The sequence below is a fragment of the Giraffa tippelskirchi genome, chromosome 11, assembly GCF_054371585.1.
Source record: "Giraffa tippelskirchi isolate mGirTip1 chromosome 11, T2T-mGirTip1v1.2.pri, whole genome shotgun sequence".
NCBI lineage: Eukaryota > Metazoa > Chordata > Mammalia > Artiodactyla > Giraffidae > Giraffa > Giraffa tippelskirchi.
This window is the reverse complement of record NC_137285.1, coordinates 54,549,128-54,571,911: the sequence shown is the minus strand read 5'-3', so window position 1 is coordinate 54,571,911 and position 22,784 is coordinate 54,549,128. Positions and strand designations below refer to the sequence as shown.

Here is a 22,784-nt window from a genome sequence, read left to right as displayed (position 1 = left end):
CTGAATGTTGAGTTTTAAGCCAACTTTTTCACTCTCCTCTTTCACTTTCATCAAGAGGCTCTTTAGTTCTTCACATTCTGCCATAAGTGTGGTGTCATCTGCATATCTGAGGTTATTGATATTTCTACCAGAAATCTTGATTCCAGCTTATGTTTCATCCAGCCTGGCATTTCACATGATGTACTCTGCATATAAGTTAAATAAGCAGGGTGACAATATACAGCGTGATGTACTCCTTTCCCAGTTCTGAACCAGTCTGTTGCTCCACGTCCAGTTCTAACTGTGGCTTCTTGACCTGCATGCAGGTTTTGCAGGAGGCAGGTGAGGTGGTCTGGTATTCCCATCTTTTTAAGAATTTTCCACAGTTTGTTGTGATCTACACTGTCAAAGGCTTTAGCATAGTCACTGAAGCAGAAGTAGATGTTTTTGTGGAATTCTCTAGCTTTTGCTATGATCCAACAGATGTTGGCAATTTGATCTCTAGTTCCTCTGCCTTTTCTAAATCCAGCTTGTACATCTGGAAGTTCTCAGTTCACACACTGTTGAAGCCTAGCTTGAAGGATTTTGAGCATTACTTTGCTAGCACGTGAAAAGAGTACAGTTGTGCAGTAGTGTTAATGAGATTATTAGAACGTTCACAAATACCTGCTCGGTTTTGTTCTATGGTTAAAGATGCAACCAGAATAAAAGCAGATACCGAAGCTACTTACACCTTCCAATAGTTTCATATTCAACTTTATTCTCATGAGATAGGGCTGACCTTGTCACTCCCAAGTTTAGAAGATTAGAACATGGATGAAAATATGAAATAACCTTCATACAGCCTAATTCAGGATAATCTGGAATTCTTTTCTAGCATAGATTTTTACTCAACTGGTCCTCTTTAGGAACAAAGGGAGCTAGGCACTGTATTTCACGCCCTTTATTAACCTCCCTATCCAAACACCACCACCAAGATACACAAGTGTCTAAAAGGGTGTGTGAATTGCCTTCATTCAACTTTATCAGCTTAACTCAACGCATATATTTCCAGGGGAAAATTAGGAAATGAAAAGGCGTATACTTCCTTGAAAGGAAAACCTAGGAGAAATGGCTAATGAAACTAGATAAGGTTTTTTGCTTTTAGGGAGAAACAAAGTCCAATTTTATTAAATTGCCTTAGGTGTTTCTTGTACTATTTTTGTTATGTCCTTAATTCAGAAACTGGTCTACTATAATTATTAGAAAAATAGGCATTTCACTTTAACTCAGTGGACTTGTTCCTGAAAAATCTTGTATTGTGTAATAAAAATAAGGTTTATAGGAAAAATAGAGCTGGGGCAGACTCTTCAAGATCTATGCAACTCTGTACCTAAAGCACTAACAAAAGTAAAATGTGGTGCCATGGAGAGGGTATCCCAGGGATATCAGAGATCACCTGCAGGTGGAGGAGAGATTCACCCAGGGGAGATCAGAAGCACACAAAATATCATATATTAATGCATAAACGTGGAATCTAGAAAATGGTGTACATGATATTATTTGCAAAGCATAAGTAGAAACAGATGTAGAGAACAAATATATGGATATCAAAGGGGAAAGGAGAGGGGTGGGAGGAATTGGGAGACTGGGATTCACACACACACACACACACACACACACACACACACACACTATTGATACTCTGTATAAAATAGATAGGGGTTTCCCAGGTGGCTCAGTGGTAAAGAATCCACCTGCCAACGCAGGAGACTCAGGAGACATGGGTTCAATCCCTGGGTTGGGAAGATCCCCTGGAGGAGGAAATGGCAACCCACACTGTTCAGTATTCTTGCCTGAAAAATCCCACGGACAGAGGAGCCTGGTGGGCCACTGCCCATGGGGTCACACAGAGTCAGATACGACGGAGTGACTGAGCATGCAAGCATCAAATAGATGACTAATGGGAACCTGGTGTATAGCACAGGGAACTCTACTCAATGCACTGTGGTGACCTGTGTGGGAAGGAAGTCCAAATGGGAGGGATACATACATATGTACGGCTGACTCACTGTGATGTATGGTAGAAGCTAACACAACATTATAAAGCAACTGCTTCCCTGCTGGCTCAGTGGTAAAGAATCTGTCTGCAGTGCAAGAGACCCGGGTTTGATCCCTGGGTTGGGAAGATCTGGAGGAGGGCATGGCAACCCACTCTAGTACTCTTGCCTAGAGAATCCCATGGACAGAGGAGCTTGGCAGGCTGCAGTCCTTAGGGTCACACAGAGTCGGACATGACTGAAGCAGCAGCATACTCCAATAAAAATTAATTTTAAAAAAGAAAACCAAAAACCACAGAAGTGACGTTTTAATCTCAGGAGGAAGTGAAACCTGCAAAGAGCCATGCACTGGCTCCTGGGGTTGGGTGGGGGAACTCAGTGTGATACTTCTTTCTTGTTTTAACACTCAACTGGGAAGGCTCCTTCTGCCTGTACAAGTCAGGCTGAGGCCTTGTTCCTCTTTTCATTCTGACTTCAGTTGCTTGGAAAGCTACATAATTTCCATGTTATGCAACCATCTTTTTCTTTTATAGGTGAGTTAATTAGCCTGAAATAAAATCACACCATAGCAGAACAGACTGGACCAGGAAGCCAAATTATGGTGAGTTTTACCCACCTTGGTACATATTGCCTTCTGGACCATTAATTTGGCAATTTATACCATGTTTTGACATAATTTTGGTGCCCCCGAGTGGCAATATTTATCTCTGAGAACATTGCTTATGTTTTAGACAATGTGTACAATCTCTTGATTCAAGATAAAAATAAGCTCCTTAGAGAAAAGGACTAACTTCTCATATATATTCTCCCTCCATAATGCATAATGGAGGCTATGCACTCCAGTATATTTTTGGGCTTCCCTGGTGGCTCAGCTGGTAAAGAATCTGCCTGCAATGCAGGAGACCTAGGTTTGATCCCTGGGTTGGGAAGATCCCCTGGAGAAGGGAAAGGCTACCCACTCCAGTATCCTGGCCTAGAGAATTCTATGGACTGTAGAGATCATGGGGTCACAAAGAGTCGGACACAACTGAGCAACTTCCACTTTCACTTCACTTTCTTAATACATAATACAATACCTTGCCACAGGAGACAAGCCAAAGATACCTTCAGACTGATTAAATCTCATGATTTAATCTTGTATAACTAGACTTACTCTGATAGGATAGAAAATAAAAACTGAAAAATTAGGGTTCAATAAAAAGTCAGTGCAATCGCATCCTAATATAAAGAAGGAACCAAATTCTGTTCAGAATTTTATGCCCAAAATAGATTTTTTTAACTTAAAAACTTAACTTAGAAAGCATAAATGATAAAAATTTTAGACACTAAATAAGAAACATTGGTGACCAGTGTTTTAAATGGGAAGTAAGATTTGAAACAAGTTTCTATCCTTTAAAATAGCACAAAAATGTCAGCTTAAATTCTCTTTGAAGACTATCAGGATGACAAATTTCTGAATTTTGATGTTACACCTTTCGATTCACTTGTCGATACTGATAAAAACGAGGCATTTAAGCAACAGTTTTTTTAATCAAGTAAAGTGAATTAGTTAAAAAAAAATGATGCTAGGGTACAATATGTCTCTTTAGAAAGTGCATCGTCCTCTAGAAAGCATTTTTTACAAATTTATGTGGCTGTTCCATGCAAGATTAAGTCTGTCTTTATCTCAAGAACTGCAATATCTGATGATATACTGTCTTATGATAAAAGTATGATATTCAGAAGGTCTGATAATAACAGATTTCCACCATTGTCCCAGGCAGGGAAGAAACATGGATATTGAAAATAAATGCTTTTAATTATCCTTCAATAAAACATAAATTATTTTTAAAAAAAAGAAAAAAAGAAAAAAAAAAGAAATGCTTTTAAAAGTTTTTGACTCAACAAATGAGTCCCTTTTTGAAGAATATATTTTTAGTTATTCATATTCTCCAGTTTCTGCCTTTTTAACAAATGCCACTTGTAAGTGGCAATTCAATCAAGTTTTCATAGCAATCTGTACAATTAATCTAGGAACTGATATACCAACATTCAAAATTGATAGTTTAAGGAAGACTATATAATTAATATAAAGCAGAAGATTCCCTTGAATACTGTGGTCACAGATCACATCTTCAGGAAATAGGATCTAAATATAAGAAGTCTTATAGTATAGGCTTTTAAAATAACAGGATCATTTCAATAAAAATTTTTAATAAATTATGATATAATATTTTGTATGTATCTTGAAATAGGTGATGGCTCTACATAGACTTGTATGGAATATTTGAGTGTCTTTAAGTATATCTGTGTACATATATACACATACACAAGTCTTGGTAAAGAATGAATAAAATTCCAGTTATCCTTAGACCATTACAATATTATGTATGCATTCTCATCCATTCATTAAAAGTTTATCTATCCCATTCTTTTGTAATATATCTTTAAATTTTCAGATGCTTCTGGCAATTTAGGAAGGATTTGTTAGCTAAAAATATTGTGCACCACAACATAAGCTACAGCATATTAAGAATAAAATGTAAGCAGGCACATAAGTGTATGCCATTTTTGGTGATTGGAAATGTAGAAAAACTATAGCAAAAATGTGGACCATGCTTCCCTTGTCTTTTTGACTTCCAATCCACCACGCTGAATGGATTTTTATAAGGCATATACTTGTTCATGACCTCTAGTGTTAAGAAATTCTGTCATGTTTGAAAACTAGTCCCTCGTCGAGCCTGTGTCCCTGTTAATAGCTGAAAGGTCAATGGAGCTGCTAAACAGTTTGTATTACTGTCAGGGTGGCCATGAAAACACCGCCTGCAGCAAGAGGACTTGGCAGCTGGGTCAACAGGCACTGTGGGGATTTATCAACCTAGGGAGGCCACTTGCATAAAACTCTGACTGATGAATTGGGACTAGACTGGCTTATTGGGCTAAACCGTCTCCATTATGCATGGGTTTCTTTAGGATGGCAGAGCTGCCTGCCAGCTCCCCGAGACATATGTGAAGGATAAACAGAACCAATTTCCTCTTGTGAAGTGATTTTTTTTGGTGGGGAAAAAAAAAAGCACTCTTCAGTATCCAGCATACTAAGGAGAAGGATGAAGATATTAAGAAAAAAATAAACAAAGAACAGTGAGGGGGTGCATAGTGGGCAGGAGACAGAAGAGCAGTTTTTTTTTTTTTTAAATATTAATACCATCATATTTATTAGTTTCCAGACTTCCAAATAACACATATCTAAACAGAATAACATTGCAAACTGTTGTTACTAGCAGCAACAGTCCTTAAACAGAAAGGGTTTAGGTGAATTAGGAGTGATTTCAAGATAAGATTAAAAGGCATAGTTTTTCTTTTAGCAGCTGGTATATGAATAGTAAAACCATAAATACATAGAAACCCTGGTTTAGGCATGAGGGCAGTTTTTGATATTGGTCATACAGGAGTCTGGAGATAGGATGTTTCTGTAAAATAATCTCTGAAGCTGGGAATTTGCATTGTTAATTTATAGACCTCTTAAGGGAATGGGCTGTGTGATTTGAGTACGTATAACAGATAAGCAACGTGTTAAAATAGAGGAAGACTGGGTACCTGGTAATTAACTCAGTATGTTTAAGAATGATTTTGTTTTACAAATTCCTGAAGAAATAACCCTGGAAATATTTCCAGGTCAAAATAGGTCCTTTAGTTTCAGTTCATCTGAAAAAAAATTAAAGACTCTTTTTCAATAGTGTGAAAAAAATTGCATTCTACAAAAATGAAGCTTGGTAAGTTCATAACTCCATTAGAATTCTTTCATTTCCACTCCTCAGGAGCACTTGTGTGATTCTGAAAAGATTTAACAAAGAACAAGCCTCTAAGACATGACTTGAACAACTGAAAACTAGACTCAGAGTTCTTTCCCTGGTGACTCAGACGGTAAAGAACACGCCTATAATGCTGGAGACCTGGGTTCAATACTTGTGTCAGGAAAATTCCCTGGAGAAGGGAATGGCAACCCACTCCAGTATGCTTGCATGGAGAATTCCATGGACAGAGGATCCTGGTGGGCTAAGGTCCATGGGGTTGCAGAGTCGGATATGACTGAGCAACTAACATTACTACCACTATAGAGTTCTTTAAAACTCCATAGACATCTTGACCCCAATTTTGGCACTAAAACCACCTCAAAAGTTGTGAGATCAATCACCTGAAAATAATTCTTGAGTGCATGGAATGAATACCAATGGTACTAAATAGCATAGCATAGGCTTTAAATTCATTATTATCTTCACAGTGCTCTGCAGAAATGAGGCAGAAGCAGAATGCTCACCTACACTTGATAGGCAGGCAGAGGAGCAGTGTGGTAGCATAACGCAACATCCACATTCCAAGACTCAGAGGCAAGACCATCTGACTACTGGGCTTGCCAGAATCAACTTCCTCATCTTAACCAGCCTCAGGTGGCACTACTAAATGAAACTAAAATGATGGCCCAGTTCTGTGCTCAATGCGTTGACAGGCGGGCTGAAAGAGTCCCAGACCAGGGCATGCAGAACCCAATACTCGAGGCTTCAGGGGACCTAGTGAGGTGGGCCAGTAAGCTGGGAGATTGGCCTTGATTCAATCCTAACCGCTCTCCACCATGAGACTTAACTTTTCTACTTCTGAAGGTATCCCCATGCTAAGATGGAGGCAACGTTCATCCCTTTTCTGCTTTTCCCTTGAAATCTCCTATGTCCTGGAAGTTTCCTTTGATTACAACGGCATTTGTGTTTTTTATAATAGGTTATCAAACCATCCTTTCTGAGAAGGATGCCCACTGTAAAGGATTTTAAATTTATGTCAATCATCAAGTACCATATAGGCTGGGGGCTTCCCAGGTCGCTCAGTGGGTAAAGAATCTGCCTGCAATTCAGGAGACATGGAAGACCTGGGTTTGATCCCTGGGTCGAGAAGATCCCCTGGACGAGAAAACGGCAACCCACTCCAGTATTCTTGCCTGGAGAATTCCATGGACAGAGGAGCCTGGTGGCCAACAGCCCATGGGGTCACAGAGAGTCACACACGGCTGAGCGACTGAGCACTCAAACAACATATAGCCTGAGACCAGATCGTCCTTACAGATGGAGGTGGTACTGCTGGGACCTCATCTGATCTTGTCAACATGACCCAAGACTATTGCATATGATTTACAAATTCCCTCATCTTATTTTTTAAAAATTATTTTTAATTGGAGGAAAATTGCTTTACAACGTTGTATTGGCTTCTGCAGTACAGCAAACGTGAGTAACTGCATGTGTTCACATATCCCCTCCCTGGTGAGCCTCCCTCCCCCCCCACCCTTCTAGATCACGACAGAGCACTGCGCTGGGCTCCCTGTGCTGCACAGCAGCTTCCCACCAGCACTCTGTTTTACACATGGTAGTGCATATACGTCCATGCACACGATAGTGCATATACGTCCATGCCACTCTCTCAATTCATCCCACCTTCTCCTCTCCTCCCACTGCTGTGTCTACAAGCTTCATTTTGTTGTGTGGGTGTGTGCAGGAAAACAGAGAGAAAACATACATCTTATGGTGCGTGAGAATGGAACTTCTATGACACGATACAGAAGATAAGATTTCTACGATTTATAGTTCTCCTCTTTTAGAGCCATGAGTCAACTGATTTTTGAAATTTATTCTGAAAACATTATTCTAACAAGTCTGGGGTTCCTCCACAACAATACAGTTAATCTAAGATTTTAATTGGAATGAGATTTTGTTGTAACAAGAAATGTCTGTGGATTATTACTATTATTATTTTTTTGGTTGATGAGGCTCTCTCTTCAAATTCTCCCTTAAGTGTTTTAGAAAAGCAGTTGTGCCCTGAAGCAGACATCCTATTAACACTGGGAGGCTAGTAATTTGCTTGTGTTTCCAAAATAGCCCCATTCACATATACTAAAGTGTCTGCTTATACAGAACTTCCACTCGTGTCGGGAGAACTACTATAATAATAAACGTTGGCATCCAAATCGAAACAGCATGCGGCTCCCAACAAATGTTTATGAAAACATTTGTTTTCTTACAGTCAGTTTAATTTTGAAATGTATGCCTAGGCCCATGTACAAGGACGGTGTCTCTGGGACTCTGTTAATCCCCCCCCACCTCCTCAAAACCAAACACACCTCTTAACCCTGGCCCCACACGTGACATGACTCACCAGAAACAGGCACCATAATGAAAAGTCAGGCCTGTGAGGTATGTCACTCTGAGACCACCCTAGAGAGGAGGCCCCGAATTCGCAGAGCCAAGGTCCCTCCCGGCAACCCTGGTAATTAGACACTAATAATGGACTGAAGGTGTAAAATTCACCTCAACTCACCACCAACAGCTAAAAAATCCATATGAAGAGAGAAACCCTTCTGTGAAGAGCAAGAATGAATAATACAGCAGAAAGCTTGCAAAAGCATATCAACTTTGACAAACATAATGGAATAACAATGGCTATTTCGAAACTAATGACATTAGATCTGAGTGAAACCCTAGACCGCATTCTGAATCATTAGGAGGCTGCTAGTTTATGAATTAACACTGGTTTGATTTTTGTTCTTAATATCACCAACTTCAATAATCACCAAGGTGTCTGATTTCTGATTTTTCTTTCATTCATTACTTTGCTTCTCATGAAGGACATTCAAGGAGGAAAAGAACCCTTACAGCCTGTAGATGGGTACTTCTCTTATTGTGAAAGAAAATGCATACTGTTAAATAGAGAAGGAAAGCTATCATCGTCGCTGTGTGACAGATGGGTATATATGATGCCCTCTATCACAGACCATTTAGCATTGATTATTCCTTTTTGTTCTGCAACACCAATGTCAACCTATATTTTTCTCAGGAAAGGCAATGAATGCTTTCTGGTATGGAAAAAGGACAAAAATCACCATTTGTTAGTCAGTGATTTTTTTCAGAAAAAGATACACAATTTATAACCTACAAATATTTTTAAAGGGGAATTAAATGAATGCTTTTAGTAAACTTTTTGGATTATTGGAATTTTTTTCTCCTAAAACAGACTTGAAATTTGGTGATTTCAGTTTGCACATGGGCTCATGAGGTTAACTTAGCATAGGAAAAATTAGAAATTCACTCACATAGTGGCATTTTAAGCATCCTTGAGAATAATACAGACAAATCTCAAAGATAATGTTGGGCAAAAGAAACCAGAAACAAATGAGTACATCTTATGCGATTCCACTTATACAAAGTTCAAAAATGTGCTCACTCACTTAGTTGTATCCAACTCTGTGAGACGCCATGGACTGTAGCCTACCAGGTTCCTCTGTCCATAGGATTTCCTAGGCAAGATTACTGGAGTGGGTTGCCATTTCCTCCTCCAGGGGATCATGCCACCCATGTGAGATTGAACCTGAGTCACCTGCATTGGCAGGTGGATTCTTTACCATTGTGCCACCTGGGAAGTTCAAAAATGGGAGAAGCTAATCTATGCTGTTAGAGGTCACAGGATGATTACTCTCGGCAGGGGAGGTAACCAGAAATAGAAATGAGGGATCTTCAGGCCACCTGTATCCTTCTGTCCCTTCTTCTGGGTGCTGGTTACATTGTGTGTCACTTATGAAAAACTATCATACTCTATGCTTATAATTTGGGGCCTTTTCTGAATACATGCTTCAGTAAAAAGTTCAAAAAAAAGGATTAAAAATTCATAGCACTGTGAAGCTAGAGTCTGACCACAACTGGTTCCACAGTGGTCATATATGTGAGTATACTGAAGTCCTGCAATAATTGTTTCTAAACTTACACCTAAAATCTATTTGACACTATGCAATTTTAGTGGCTTCTGAGAGTTCTGATTTTATTCACGAAATTAACAACTGACTCATGATGACCCAAGATCATTTGAAAGTTGAGTGTGTGTTGAAGGTGGGTTAGGTGGGTAGAGAGTAGCAGGGGAGGGATAATTATATTCTCTAAAGGATGAAAACATTCACATCTTCCTTTTGCTGAAGTCAATAACAAAATACTTCCGTAGTTTTCATTTGTTTGGTCACAGAAGCTGTGAGCTTCCAGATAGCTGTGAAATGAGGCTTTGACGTTGAATTGCCAAAAAAACTTTCCTTGCGTGTGAGCATGCTAAGTTGCTCAGTTGTGTGCAACTCTTTGCGACCCCATGGACTGTAGCCAGCTGACCCTGTAGTCAGCTGCTCTCTGCTGACTATAAGGATGCTATGGCTATGTACATGATCAAAATAATGCTTTTGAAGGTCAGGGTATTCAAGTCTAAGTTTTAGAGACTGGAGCTGAGGGTCTCTCCAGAAAGCACTCAGCAGATGGACAGGGCAGAAATGTTCATCTTTGAGTGCTAATTGCAATTCCATCACTAATTTGAATGCACTGGAATAACTTGGAGAATACTACTTGACTTAATAGAATATTTTTAAAAAACTCACCTTTTGGGATCGATAATTTTGTAGAGTTTTCCATTGTGAGTCTGGGTCATACTTTTACTACTTGATAGAATGTAAACTTCACCTATGGAGAGAGAAATACAGTAAGTTAGTTCACAGTATTGTAAGGCTTTACCTTCTATTGACTGTGTGTGCATGTTCAATTGCTAAGTCGTGTCTGATAGTCTAGTGGACTGTAGCCCACTAGACTCCTCTGTCAATGGGATTATCTTGGCAAGAATACTAGAGCAGGTTGCGATGTACTCCTCCAGGAGATCTTCCTGACCCAGGGATCAAACTCAAGTCTCCTACGTCTTCTGTGCTGGCAGGTGGATTTTTTTTTTATCACTGATTCTTTACCACCTGGGAAGCCCCATGTGTATGTCTATATGTATACTGGGCTTCCCGGGTGGTGCCAGTGGTAAAGAATCCCCATGCCAATGCAGGAGACACAGGAGATGTGGGTTCAATCCCTGGGTTGGAAAGATCCCCTGGAGGAGGGCATGGCAACCCACTCCAGTGTTCTTGCCTGGAGAATCCCACAGACAGAGGAGGAGCCTGGCAGGCTACAGCCCATGGGGTGGCAAAAGAGTCAGACAGGACTGAAGCAACTAAGCACACACAGTACATATATATATTATACATTCATACATCCTCAGAAGATCACTGGCCTGAAGATTACGAGAGCTTCCTAAGTCCACCCTCAGTGCATCTGGACTCCGGTCACTTCTTCCCATGTCTCCCCACTGCTCTTGTATGAGCAGAGAATGATCTCTCACCTGGATGATGGCAACAGCCTCCTGACTGATCTCCCAGCTCTTACTCTATTCTCCTATGTTTACTCTCAGTATATCAGCTACAGAGATCCCTTCAAAGGCAAGCGGGAGTGTGTAAATTGGATCACACTCTTCTGTATCAACACCCTCCAGTGACTTCTCATTTCCTTCCAATGGCTTCTACTCTCTCTCCAAGCCAAGGCTGAGTCCTGACAGTGGTCTATGACCATGTGCCCCCCTTATTGCTCTGATGCCATCTGCGATGTTTCTAGCCTCGCTGGTCTCCTGACTTTGGAAACAAGAGGCAAGTTCCTGGCCCAGCATCCTGTTTCAGGCCCCGCTGTCCCAGGCTCCTCCTGTCTTAGCATCTGTCCCGGGTCCTGTCTATCAGTAGATCACAACGAGGTGCCTTTTCCCCCTTTCGTCTGTGCTTATGTCATCTTTCTTGACTGTACTATTTATTTACTACATCTTTTTGATTTGGACCATTTTTAAAGTCTTTATTAAATTTGTTACAATATTGCTTCTGTTTTATGTTTTGGCTTTTTTGGCTTTGAGGCATGTGGGATCTTGGCTCCCTGACCAGGGATGGGACCCCCTGCACTGGAAGGCGAAGTCTTCACCACTGGACTACTCAGGAAGTCCCCTTACTGTGCTATTTAAAAGTACACTTGTCCCAACTCCTAGTACACTTTGTGCCAGCTCTCTCCACATAGGAGAGAACCACTCTCATTTATGACCATTCCTTCCATATAATTCAATACACAGAGCTGATCATCTGAATAGGGAATTAGAAGTTGTTTTTATGATTATATGTTTATGAGGCTTTAAAATTTATATTTGGTTCTCATTCATGAAATAGTCTTTGATTTAGTCTATATTTCTCTATTTTACTCTGTTATTGTATATTAAGCACACTTTCTGGAAAGGATATTATGGGACTTATAATAAAAACATGACACAACAGAAAAAGTCGTGTTAAAAAACTAAGGAATGTAAGTTAAAAAAATTTATATTTGTTTCATCAACTACTTTATGTAGTTTACCACATTTAATCCTTAAAACAAACTCATTCTGATTTTATGGTTAAAAACATCCAGAAAAAACTCAGTAAAAAAGTCTAACTCACTTTATTGTGTGGCTCTTAATTAAAAACCAGAGTTTACATTGACGAGTGAAAGTATATTTACTCTAAATTATGAAATATACATGATATTTTTGGTTTTGGACAGTAAGAACTGTGTGTGCTTCATTTCTGGTTCTCCTCCCAACACTGTATTAAGTATGGACAGATATTGGGACATTTTAACCACGGTGGGGTGATGATAGTAGGATAAATGATGGTGAGTTATTGGCAGTAAGGTCTGGGGAAACCAAAATGATTCATCAAAATGATTCTAAATACTTATCTCTAAGTCTGTTGCAAACAATTGATCCTAATTTATACTTTAAAATCAGAGTTTGCCAATGATGTTTAAATTACATTACAGAAGATTGAACTGAGAAAGGCTGTATTTCTGGTTCATTTGAATGAGGTAGAAGAATTTCAAGGCAAACATAAATGCAAGATGCTTGCAATGCTAAAACAGGAAAAAGACAGATTGGACTATTCTTCTTTGAATCCCTATATTCCTGCAGCTCTGAAATCTGTGTTTTGTGTTGCAGGAATCTAGTTTGAGTTCCTTGGCAACCTAAGTGAACGGCATGGAGCTATTTCTGATGAATTCTCTATTTGGTGGAGGAAAACCAAATCTGAACATTTAGAGTAAATAATTATGATTTAGATGAAAACACAACTTTTCTTTCTCAATACCTAGAAATTCATGTCCAAGGCTAAAGGAGCATGGTAGCCATAGTTTGTTTGGATATTGTTCTTTAAAGGGAATCATTATGATAGCTACATTTATCTCTGAAATTTAAAACTGGTAGCATCAATCACTTTTTGCTTTTTAAACTGCATACATTTTGATAATATATCAACAAATAAATTGTATGTTATCCTGGAGATTATCAAGGAGAAGATAATTTTCATTCTGTTAGAAAGCAGATCTATAAACTCAGATTATTTTCAACAAATTTCATACCCTGATGGGCAAAAAAATAAAAAATTAGGAAATAAAGTGAGATTCAGATTGTAGCATATTTTAAATTTATTCCAAGAGACATGGATAAGTGGAAAGGTTTTCAGATAGAGAATATAAACAAATGACTTAACTGCTTCAAAAATATCAGTAGCCATTTGAAATTTTCTCTCTAAGATTCAAAAATTCTCTTGTTTCCAACTCCCATTTTCCTGCTTTGTTACTTTCATGTTTCTGGAGTAGAAATAAGATTTAAAGACCCCCAGAGAAAGTTTATTGGAAGAGAATACTGAACTGGTCATCTTTGCTGGAGGTTACATTTCCAACAAACAGAGGTTGAGATTATTTTACTTGTTTTTCAGAGTAGAACAGAGCCTCTTGGGCAAAGATTGAGAATGGAACTTAACAGAAAGAGTTTGTACAGTACCTAATTCGTCTTCTCCAAATCCCAAAATGTGACCTGAAAAGTAACCTCTACAGGAACCACCATTGCCAAGACAGAGTGGTTTTTCTTGCCACTGCTTGCTCACAGGACTTTGCTGGAGGGTTAAGAAATTCCTACAAGAAACACATACCAGAAACCTATGATGAAAATGTGCTTTTGCCTAAAAGACACAATGACATGTTTACAATAAAGCTTGTAATAAATAATTCTTGTGCCACCGACCTGGCTTCTAAAGGGAAACATAATATAGCCCAAAATGTGTGTGAATACTCTGAAATTCCCATGTGAGGAAAAAGTACTTAAAGATGACATTTTGTTTGGAGGGGGTGGGTACTAAAAGTACCTGAGTTTGAGAAATACCCTCCCCTTCATCTTGAGAATGATACTTCCTGTCCAGGACTAGACATCATGCTGTGCTACTAATCAGAGAGAGGGACAGGGGAAGAGCACAGGGTCAGTTCATTTTTCTATTTCCTTTTAGTGACCAAGCATATCAGCTCTGCCATATGCCTGAATGATAGTGACTTGGGAAACAAGATCCTTATTTCGGGCTTCATTACAGAGTCTCTTATAATTATCAACAATGTGACCTCTAAGCTTTAGGCTAAAATTTAATTTTGCAGTATTCCTATCAATAGAGAGAAATTAAGGTCTGTTGCCAAAAGTCCTGAAAGTCTGGCAAAAAAAAAATTCTTAGCTTTCAAATAATTTTCAAATATTTATGTAACTCATGTAAAACTACATTTTTTCAATTTACTCATGATCATGGTAAATTTATGTTCAGGATGAAGGGAAGAGCCTAAATAATATGAAGTGTCCATCTGAAGACTTCTCTGTTCTTAAAAATTACTTTATGAATTTGATCAAGTCTGTTTCAAAAGCATCTTTTAGGAAACTCTTTAATTCCCCCACCATACATGGTGGAACTAAAAGTAAATAACAGGACTTCCTTCGTGGTCCAGTGGTTAAGAATCCACCTGCCAATGCAGAGGACACAGGTTCAATCCCTGGTCCAGGGAGATTCCGCATGCTGCAGAGCAACAAAGTCTGTGAGCTGCAACTATTGAAGTCCATGCTCTAGAGCTCTTGAGCTGAAACAAGAGAAGCTACCACAATGAGAAGCCTGTGCATGGTAACAGAGAGTAGCCCCAATTCACTGCAACGAGAGAAGCCCTTCCGCAGCAAGGAAGACCTAACACAGCCAAAAGAAAAAAAGAAAAGAAAGACTAACTGGTAGAACTAAAAATATGTATATATTAATAATCAATAGTTTTTATGTGTCCCACACCCAACCTCCAAAGGGTGACATGCATTTGAATATTTTCTGATGATCTGCCCAATAATCAATGGATATGTCATTTGATCTATCAAACTGTGGTGTCAGGAAGCCTACCCATTACGATCTGCAAACACGTAGCTTCCATAGAGTCTTTCTGACTGGCAGCCTCGGTAAACAAATCCACCAACCAAAGGACCATTACTGAAGGGCTTGAATTCTAAAAGTGATGGCTCACTTTCTGGAAATAAATAGACATAACATTAGATCAAATGAAACATATTTTTATAAAGGAAAACTAATGTAGGCCAGTGGGCTTCCCAGGTGGCGCTAGTGGTAACAACCCTGCCAATACAGGAGACATAAGAGATGCGTGTTCAATCCCTGCATCAGGAAGATCCCTTGGTGGAGGGCATGGCAACCCACTCCAGTTTTCTTGCCTGGAGAATCCCGTGGACAGAGGAGCCTGGCGGGCTACATACAGTTCATGGGGTCACAAAGACTCAGACATGACTGACCACTTTGCACGGATGCATGCACAATGTAGGCCATGCCACAATTACTACAGTAATTTGCTTTAACTCTGAAATGTGTTCTGTGATGCAAAAGATGGATTCTTGCTATAGATCTTTAGTGAAAATAATTAACCCTTTTGCTTAAATATTATAAAATGTACAGGGCTTCCATGCATAGCAGAATGAAACAAAAGTGCTCTGCAATCGCTTAGTGTTATTATAACTTCCAAGACATACCAAATTTTCGATGACAACATCTCTGAACATTTTGGAAATCATGGACTTTAGAACTAAAATACTTAAACAAATAATACAATTTTTTTTAATACTGAATTTTTTGTAGAAATACTTCTGCATATAGCTCCTAAACTGAGTCAAACCTCTGTCAAATTCTATAAAATATTTAAAAGTTTATACTTTAATGAAAATAAAGGCATGGTACATAAAAGGTCTTCAAAACCACATTTGTTGCATATTTTAAAACACTGTCACCTAGTCAAGTAATATCTTCATTTAAAATGTTTTAAGAGTTTTGTTTATAGGGTCATGTGGTTAACAAAGTCTATTTCAGTCATTCCTTCAGAATTACATGTGAATAGTCATGTATCTCAATCTTTTCATGCATGTCATTATGTTCTCAAATATAAAGATGCCAATTACAATAAAAAAGATACAAAGCCAGCTGGAAATTAATCTGAAAATTACTTATTACATACTTAAATAAGTCACTATCAACAGGAAGTCTTTTAGGCAAAAGCTTTTGTGGAAAGACAAAAATTCTAAAGTCCTTCCCGCTTCCCATGTGATTATGGTGAATAGGCGAATGTGTGCTCAGTCACTCAGTCCTGTCCAACTCTTTGCAACTCCAGAGACTGTAGCCCTCCAGGCTCCTCTGTCCATGGGATTTTCCAGGCAAGAAATCTGGAGTGGGTTGCCATTTCCTTCTTAGGGGATCTTCCGGACTCAGGGATTGATCCCAAGTCTCGCACATCTCCTGCACTGCAGGCTGATTCTTGACCACTAAGCCACGAGGGTGCCTGATGATGGTGAGTATGATATTATAAAAAGTAGAACATTTAAGTTTTAAATGAATTTAATTTAATCCTCTCAGGGTACTGAGAGGCAGCATAACTGAATGTCTAAGGTCATGAACTCTGGATCAGGCTACCTGGGTTCAAATCCAGATCCTGGCACTTCACGTGGTGTGATAAGTGACCTTTGTGTGTCTCAGTTTTCTCATCTGTACAATGTGAACAGTAAGAGGACTTCTAGGATTTCTCTGTAAATGAAATGAGTGAAGTTTGTAAAGTACTTATTACAGGCCCTGGCAGGTAGTAAATGCTGTGGATGTGGTTATTTGTTTTGTTTTTTTCTGATTTATTGAGGTATAATTGACAAATCAAATTTGATATATATAAATAGTAAAAGAATTCTGCAGCTGTGTTTTTAATATATAAATGTAGGGCCATCCATACTGTAATCAGTTTCAGCTGAACCCAAATTAATGTGATTGCAGAATTTAGTTTAATCTACAAATATAGCTAAAATTCCCACAGGCTAGTGACTCATTAGTTATTTTTTCTAACCACATTATTCTTTGGTTTGGCTTTTATAGGAAGCACACACACACATACATGAATACCTGAAAGAAAAAATAAAGTAAAATAACTGAATACTATATGAACCAGCACAGCTGCTTCATTCCTGGTACTAAATAAATATCTATATTGAATGAATAGAAGAAGCAATCAATTCAATAATCTTCATCTACTATGTTCCCTGAATCATAATCATATTTGATATACCGTTTCCTCCAAAATGAGTAAATACAAAAATGTGGAAAAATATTAACTTTATATTTTAATATGTATCTCAAATACTCTAGTAACCATGTCATTAAAAATAAGATCTAAACATTCCATCTTCATGACTTGGGTAAATAACATGTTTTTATAAGTCTATTACTTTGTTTTCTCTAAAATAAACACCTTTAAAAAATACATTCTTATTTGAAACACATAATTTTCCTAATTGCTGAGACTAGTATGTTGGGTATTGAGAAATTTCTTACCCTTAACACTTATTTTTTTCCTCTGTATATAAGATGTTAAGACAAGTTCTCTCTTATATATTAAATAAATAGAAGGTATTCATCTTGATTCTCAGATGAGCAAAATATAAACTGCTAACTTTTGAAGGTCCATTAATTTTTTTGGACCTACAGAGCAGCATTCAATCCACAGGGAGGGTAATTACCCAAATGGAGCCCCTAGGGCTTGTAAGAATCACTGGACCTTTAAGAAGCCAGCAACTGATTCTTTTACCACTGTTAGGCCAGTGTTCTGATGCTTTCCTAAATGCTCATTTTGCAGAAACCTTTTTCTCTTCAATTAATATACTAAAATAAAACAAACCTCGAATGAAAGCCCAAACCAACAAATTACACTCTACTTACCATAATCTTTCCCCTTTATGATCTGTAGGATTCTGGCCGATGATCTGTTCTTTCCATTGGAGTCTGAACAAAGTATTGTTAAATTGATGTTTATATCAGTGGGGTGTCGATCCACAGCGCATCTGCGACAAAAGTGGGGACACTCATGAATTCCTACCAGGGTATCTTCCAAACTCAGAGATTCCTGACACAAGAACCCTTTGTGGGCTGGCAAGGATCCTAGGGAGGATTTAGTTTGGAATCTCTAGAAACCGCCGAAGCAAACATCCTGTTTGTTTACTCTGCTGAAGTTTAATGAGCTCTGGAGTGTATTTCTTAATTTCTTTTGGTACCTCCCTCCATTATGAACGTGCACGCTGACTTAAAACCTGCGTTAGTCCGTTGTTAAGGGAAAGCACGGATATGATACATGGGTAACGTACAACAGAAGAACAGTGGCACCATCAACTCACACCCGCAACACACGCTACAGGATATGTGGTCCCTGAGTTACGATGATCCAGCATTAGGATGCTGTGGAAGTATTACATGGTCAGGAGAAACTGTACTTCAAGTTTTGATCTTCTCCCAGACTAATGACATGTGGTACAGTACTCTCTTGTGATGCTGGGCAGAGGCAACTACAGTTCCCAGCAACCCATGCCATCACTAGAGGAATCAACGATGCACAGACAACCACTCTGTATCCCTATAACCATTCTGCTTTCCACTTTCAGTATAACATTTGATAAATATTGAAATATTTGATATTTGATAAATATCTCATGAAAGCATGAGACATTCAATTAAATGGCTTCCCTGGTGGCTCAGATAGTAAAGAATTGGCCTGCAGTGAAGGAGATCCAGGTTCGATCCCTGGCTTGGGAAGATCCCCTGGAGAAGGGAATGGCAACCCACTCCAGTATTCTCTTGAGAAATCCCACGGACAGAGGAGCCTGGCGGGCTACATTCCGTAGGGTGGCAAAGAGTCAGATATTACTGAGCAACTAACACAGACACACATTCAGTTAAACAGGCTCTGTGTTAAAAGATTTTGCCTAACTGTACACTAATGTAAATATTGTGAGCATGTTTAAAGTGGACTAGACTAAGCTATGATATTCGGTAGGTGAGGACCATTAAGTGCCTTTTCCACTTATGGTATTTTCAACTTACTATGGTTTCACTGGGACTTAACCCCATTGTAAGACACGGAAGGTGTGTATTAGTTATAGTATTGATTTTGTGTTTCTTTTTTTTAAGATTTTTTAAAAATGTGGACCATTTTTTAAATGTCTTTATTGAATTTGTTATAATACTGCTTCTGTTTTATTTTCTCATTTTTTAGCTATGAAGCATTTGGGAATCTTAGCTCCCTGACCAGGGATTGAAATTGCACCCATTGCATTGAAAAGCAGTCTTAACCATTGGACAACAAGAGAAACCCCTTGTGTTTCTTAGGTAGAATCAGTACATTCTAAAGTGTGGGCTGTCCTAACAAAGGGGAGCATGCACTCTAGTTTAAGGAATAAAATAAAGCTGGCCCCCACAACCACTAAAGTGGACTCTGACTTCACGTTCACCCCCCAATCTGTGGCCAGAATATTTCTGTGACTTAAGCCACTGACTGTAAACTCTATGAGGAAAGGAACTATTTTCAACCTCTTTATCACTGTTATTACTGTTCCTCAGTTCAAATCCAGGAATATAAGGAGGGCTCAATATTTGTTGAATGTTTCAGTCAATGAGTGACTAGGTATGGGGAGTGTGGGTTGAGGGAAGAATGAAACTGAATAATATTTTTGAAATTTTCACAAATCTGGAAACAGTCCTGCACTGTTTTTCCGATTTCTTAAGCTTGGCATTGCTGACATTTGGTGCCAGATATGTCTCTTTTTCTGAGAGGAAAGGGGGGCTGTTCTGAGCATCATAGGATATCTAGCAGCATCGCTGGCCTCTACCCACTATGTGTCAGCAGCATGATCTACTCCTTCTAGTTTGTGGAAACCAAAAATGCTCCTAGACACTGCCAAATGTCCACCAATGGCAAAATCGTCCCATTGGGAATCACTGCTTTAGGCCAACAAAATACATTCATGACAAAAACAAAATCACTGGGAATTTTAAAATAAATTAAAAAATTTTTTTAAAAATCTGAGAGTAGGGGCTGGGACATGAGTGACATAAGATTCATATGCAGCAATTATTTAAACAACAACAACGAAATAAAACCTGTTGGGGCCAGATGATCTCATTCATATTAGAGAAACTATAAGCCTGATCTGCCAAAGGTGGGTAGCTGTTCTGTAGCCATAGTCCCTTTCTTGTCCTCATTAATTCAATGATTCCCAGAATACAATGTTTGGCAGGGATCGTGACACAGGCCTGCTGTGACTTAAGGTGGAACTAAGTCCATATAGGGTGACAAATTTTTCCTGTATTGCTTTTCTTTTGAAGATGGAGAAACTCTGACCAAGAAAAAAGTTTGACCTGTTTCTAACAAGAAAGAGGAAATCTGGAGGAAAAGGTAAGGTCTCCCAAAGGTGAGTCTCTGGAGGCCATGAGGTCTAGCTCTGGCTGAGTACCAAATTCACTAAGGTCCACTTGGCCCTTTTAACCTTTTATCAGTTCAGTTCAGTCGCTTAGCAGTGTCCGACTCTGCAACCCCATGGACTGCAGCATGCCAGTCTTCCTTGTCCATCATCAACTCCGGGAGCCTACTCAAACTCATGTCCATCACGTCCATCCAACCATCTCATCCTCTGTTGTCCTCTTCTTCTCCTGCCTTCAATCTTTCCCAGCATTAGGGTCTTTTCAAATGAGTCAGTTCTTCACATCAGGTAGCCAAAGTATTGTAGTTTCAGCTTCAGCATCAGTCCTTTCAATATATATTCAAGACTGATCTCCTTTAGGATGGACTGGTTGGATCTCCTTGCAGTCCAAGGGACTCTCAAGAATCTTCTCCAGCCTTTTTTAGTTTCTTATATAAAAAGAGCCTAGATAGTGAAACTTCTCTGTATGATACTATTGTTGTTGTTTAGTTGCTAAGTCATGTCCAATTCTTTGTGATTCCATGGACTGTAGCCCACCAGGCTCCTGTGTCCATGGAATGCTCCAGGCAAGAATACTGGAGTGGGTTGCCATTTCCTTCTCCAGGGGATCTTTCCGACCCAGTGATTTAACCCACATCTCCTGCATTGCAGGTGGATTCTTTACCACTGAGCCACCTGAGAAGCCCATATGATACTATACTCATGTCATGAAACATGTATCCAACCCATAGGATGTACAACACTAAGTGAAGCGAAAGTGTTAGTCGCTTAGTCGTGTCTGACTCTTTGCGACCCCATGGACTCTAGCCTAGCCCACCAGGCTCCTCTGTCTGTGGAATTCTTCAGGCAAGAATACCGGAGTGGGTTGCCATTCCCATCTTGAGGGGATCTTCCTGACCCAGGGATTGAATCTGGGTCTCCTGCATTGCAGGCACATTCTTTATCCTAATGTAAACTACGGTCTTTGGGTGGTAATGATGTGTGAGTGTAGGTTTCTCAATTATAACAAATGACCACTTGGGTGGGGCATGTTGATAGTGGGGGAGGCAATACTCGTGTAGAGGTTGTATGGGCAAATCTCTGTGCTTTCTGTTGAATTTTGCTGTGAACTTCAAACTAACCTAACGACTAAAATGTCTTTTAAAAGGAGGGGAGGAGGCACCTGATGCCAGCCACCTGACCGTGCTGGCTGACAGTTATCAGTAGGAGGATAAACACAGGATTCTTGGTCTGCTGCTCGGCACCAAGGTGCTTAATAAAAGTCAGCTTTGCTCTGTAGCCAGTGATTTTGGATTTTAGTTTCCTTTCTGCTTTATTAAATCCTCCTCTGCTTGAAATACTTTTGGAGGGAGGCAGATCGTTCAGCACTCTACCGCCGGAGGATGTTAAGACTCCACAGCACAGACACTCGGCCACATGTAAGGTCTGTAAAGCACTCCTCCCTGTGTTTTCACACTGAGGGTCGGGACTCCCCAGGAGGGTTGCATGAAGGGTCTGGTGGGATTGTGGTGACTCAGGCTGCTCCGACTTCAAAGTGCTGCTTTGTGGTGGTATCTGTGCATTCTGAGCTCCAGGAATGGAATGTGACAGTTTCCTCCACATCCTGAACCCACCTTAAGTATGCCCTGTCGCCCAGATTTTAAGATCTGCTGAGATGCCAAAAAGGAAATGAACGGTAGACTTGGACTTTGATGGAGGGGAGATGAAGGGCAGGAGGGATTATAAAAAGAAAAAGTTCGAGAAATACTCACCTTGCACATAATGAACACTCAATAAACATTAAATAGCAATAATAACTTAACTAGTAAATGAATAAATGTGGCCAGATATCCCTTAGTATGAGTAACAGACCACAGACTGAATGAAGCCTTCATCAAAGAATTGCTATACAGTATTACACTTCCTTGCATTTTTCAAGTGTATCCCAAATGTCTCACTGTACATACTTCTTTTTTTTTGGCTGGCACTGAGTGGCAATATGGGATCTTAGTTCCCTAACCGGGGATTGAACCCACATCCCCCGTACTGGAAGTATGGAGTCCTAACCACTGGACTGACAGGGAAGTCTCTCTAGTTAGTGGTCGTTTCTTTATGATTCACTGTAGCAAACAGTCAGTCTGAATTCCTTTAGTATTTATAATTTTTTTAAGTAAAAAAGTTAACATTTAGCTCAACTCCTTCCAAATGCCACTGAGTCATCTTATATTAAGTGACGCTAAGATAATAAGAACCATAATTTGTTTAAAATCTATCAGGTGTGTCAGA

At 39.3% G+C, this 22,784-nt stretch overlaps 1 protein-coding gene and 1 long non-coding RNA gene across 4 annotated transcripts in view; one reads left to right on the top strand and one right to left on the bottom strand.

The window, feature by feature from the left end:
- LOC145526999 (uncharacterized) overlaps positions 1-21,797 on the top strand; it is a 109,121-nt gene extending 87,324 nt beyond the window's left edge. The window contains exons 2-4 of the long non-coding RNA XR_014069391.1: positions 2,552-2,619; positions 20,425-20,494; positions 21,667-21,797. This is a non-coding gene — a long non-coding RNA (uncharacterized LOC145526999). The remainder of the gene's footprint in view (positions 1-2,551; positions 2,620-20,424; positions 20,495-21,666) is intronic.
- The window catches only part of HHIP (hedgehog interacting protein), a 102,184-nt gene that overhangs the window by 15,726 nt on the left and 63,674 nt on the right, over positions 1-22,784 (bottom strand). For all 3 annotated transcript variants that reach the window (XM_081544189.1, XM_081544191.1, XM_081544188.1), the window contains exons 8-11: positions 17,989-18,110; positions 15,136-15,259; positions 13,725-13,855; positions 10,444-10,525 (exon numbers count right to left, since the gene is read on the bottom strand). In XM_081544189.1, coding sequence (XP_081400315.1) covers positions 10,444-10,525; positions 13,725-13,855; positions 15,136-15,259; positions 17,989-18,110 — 459 coding nt within the window. The remainder of the gene's footprint in view (positions 1-10,443; positions 10,526-13,724; positions 13,856-15,135; positions 15,260-17,988; positions 18,111-22,784) is intronic.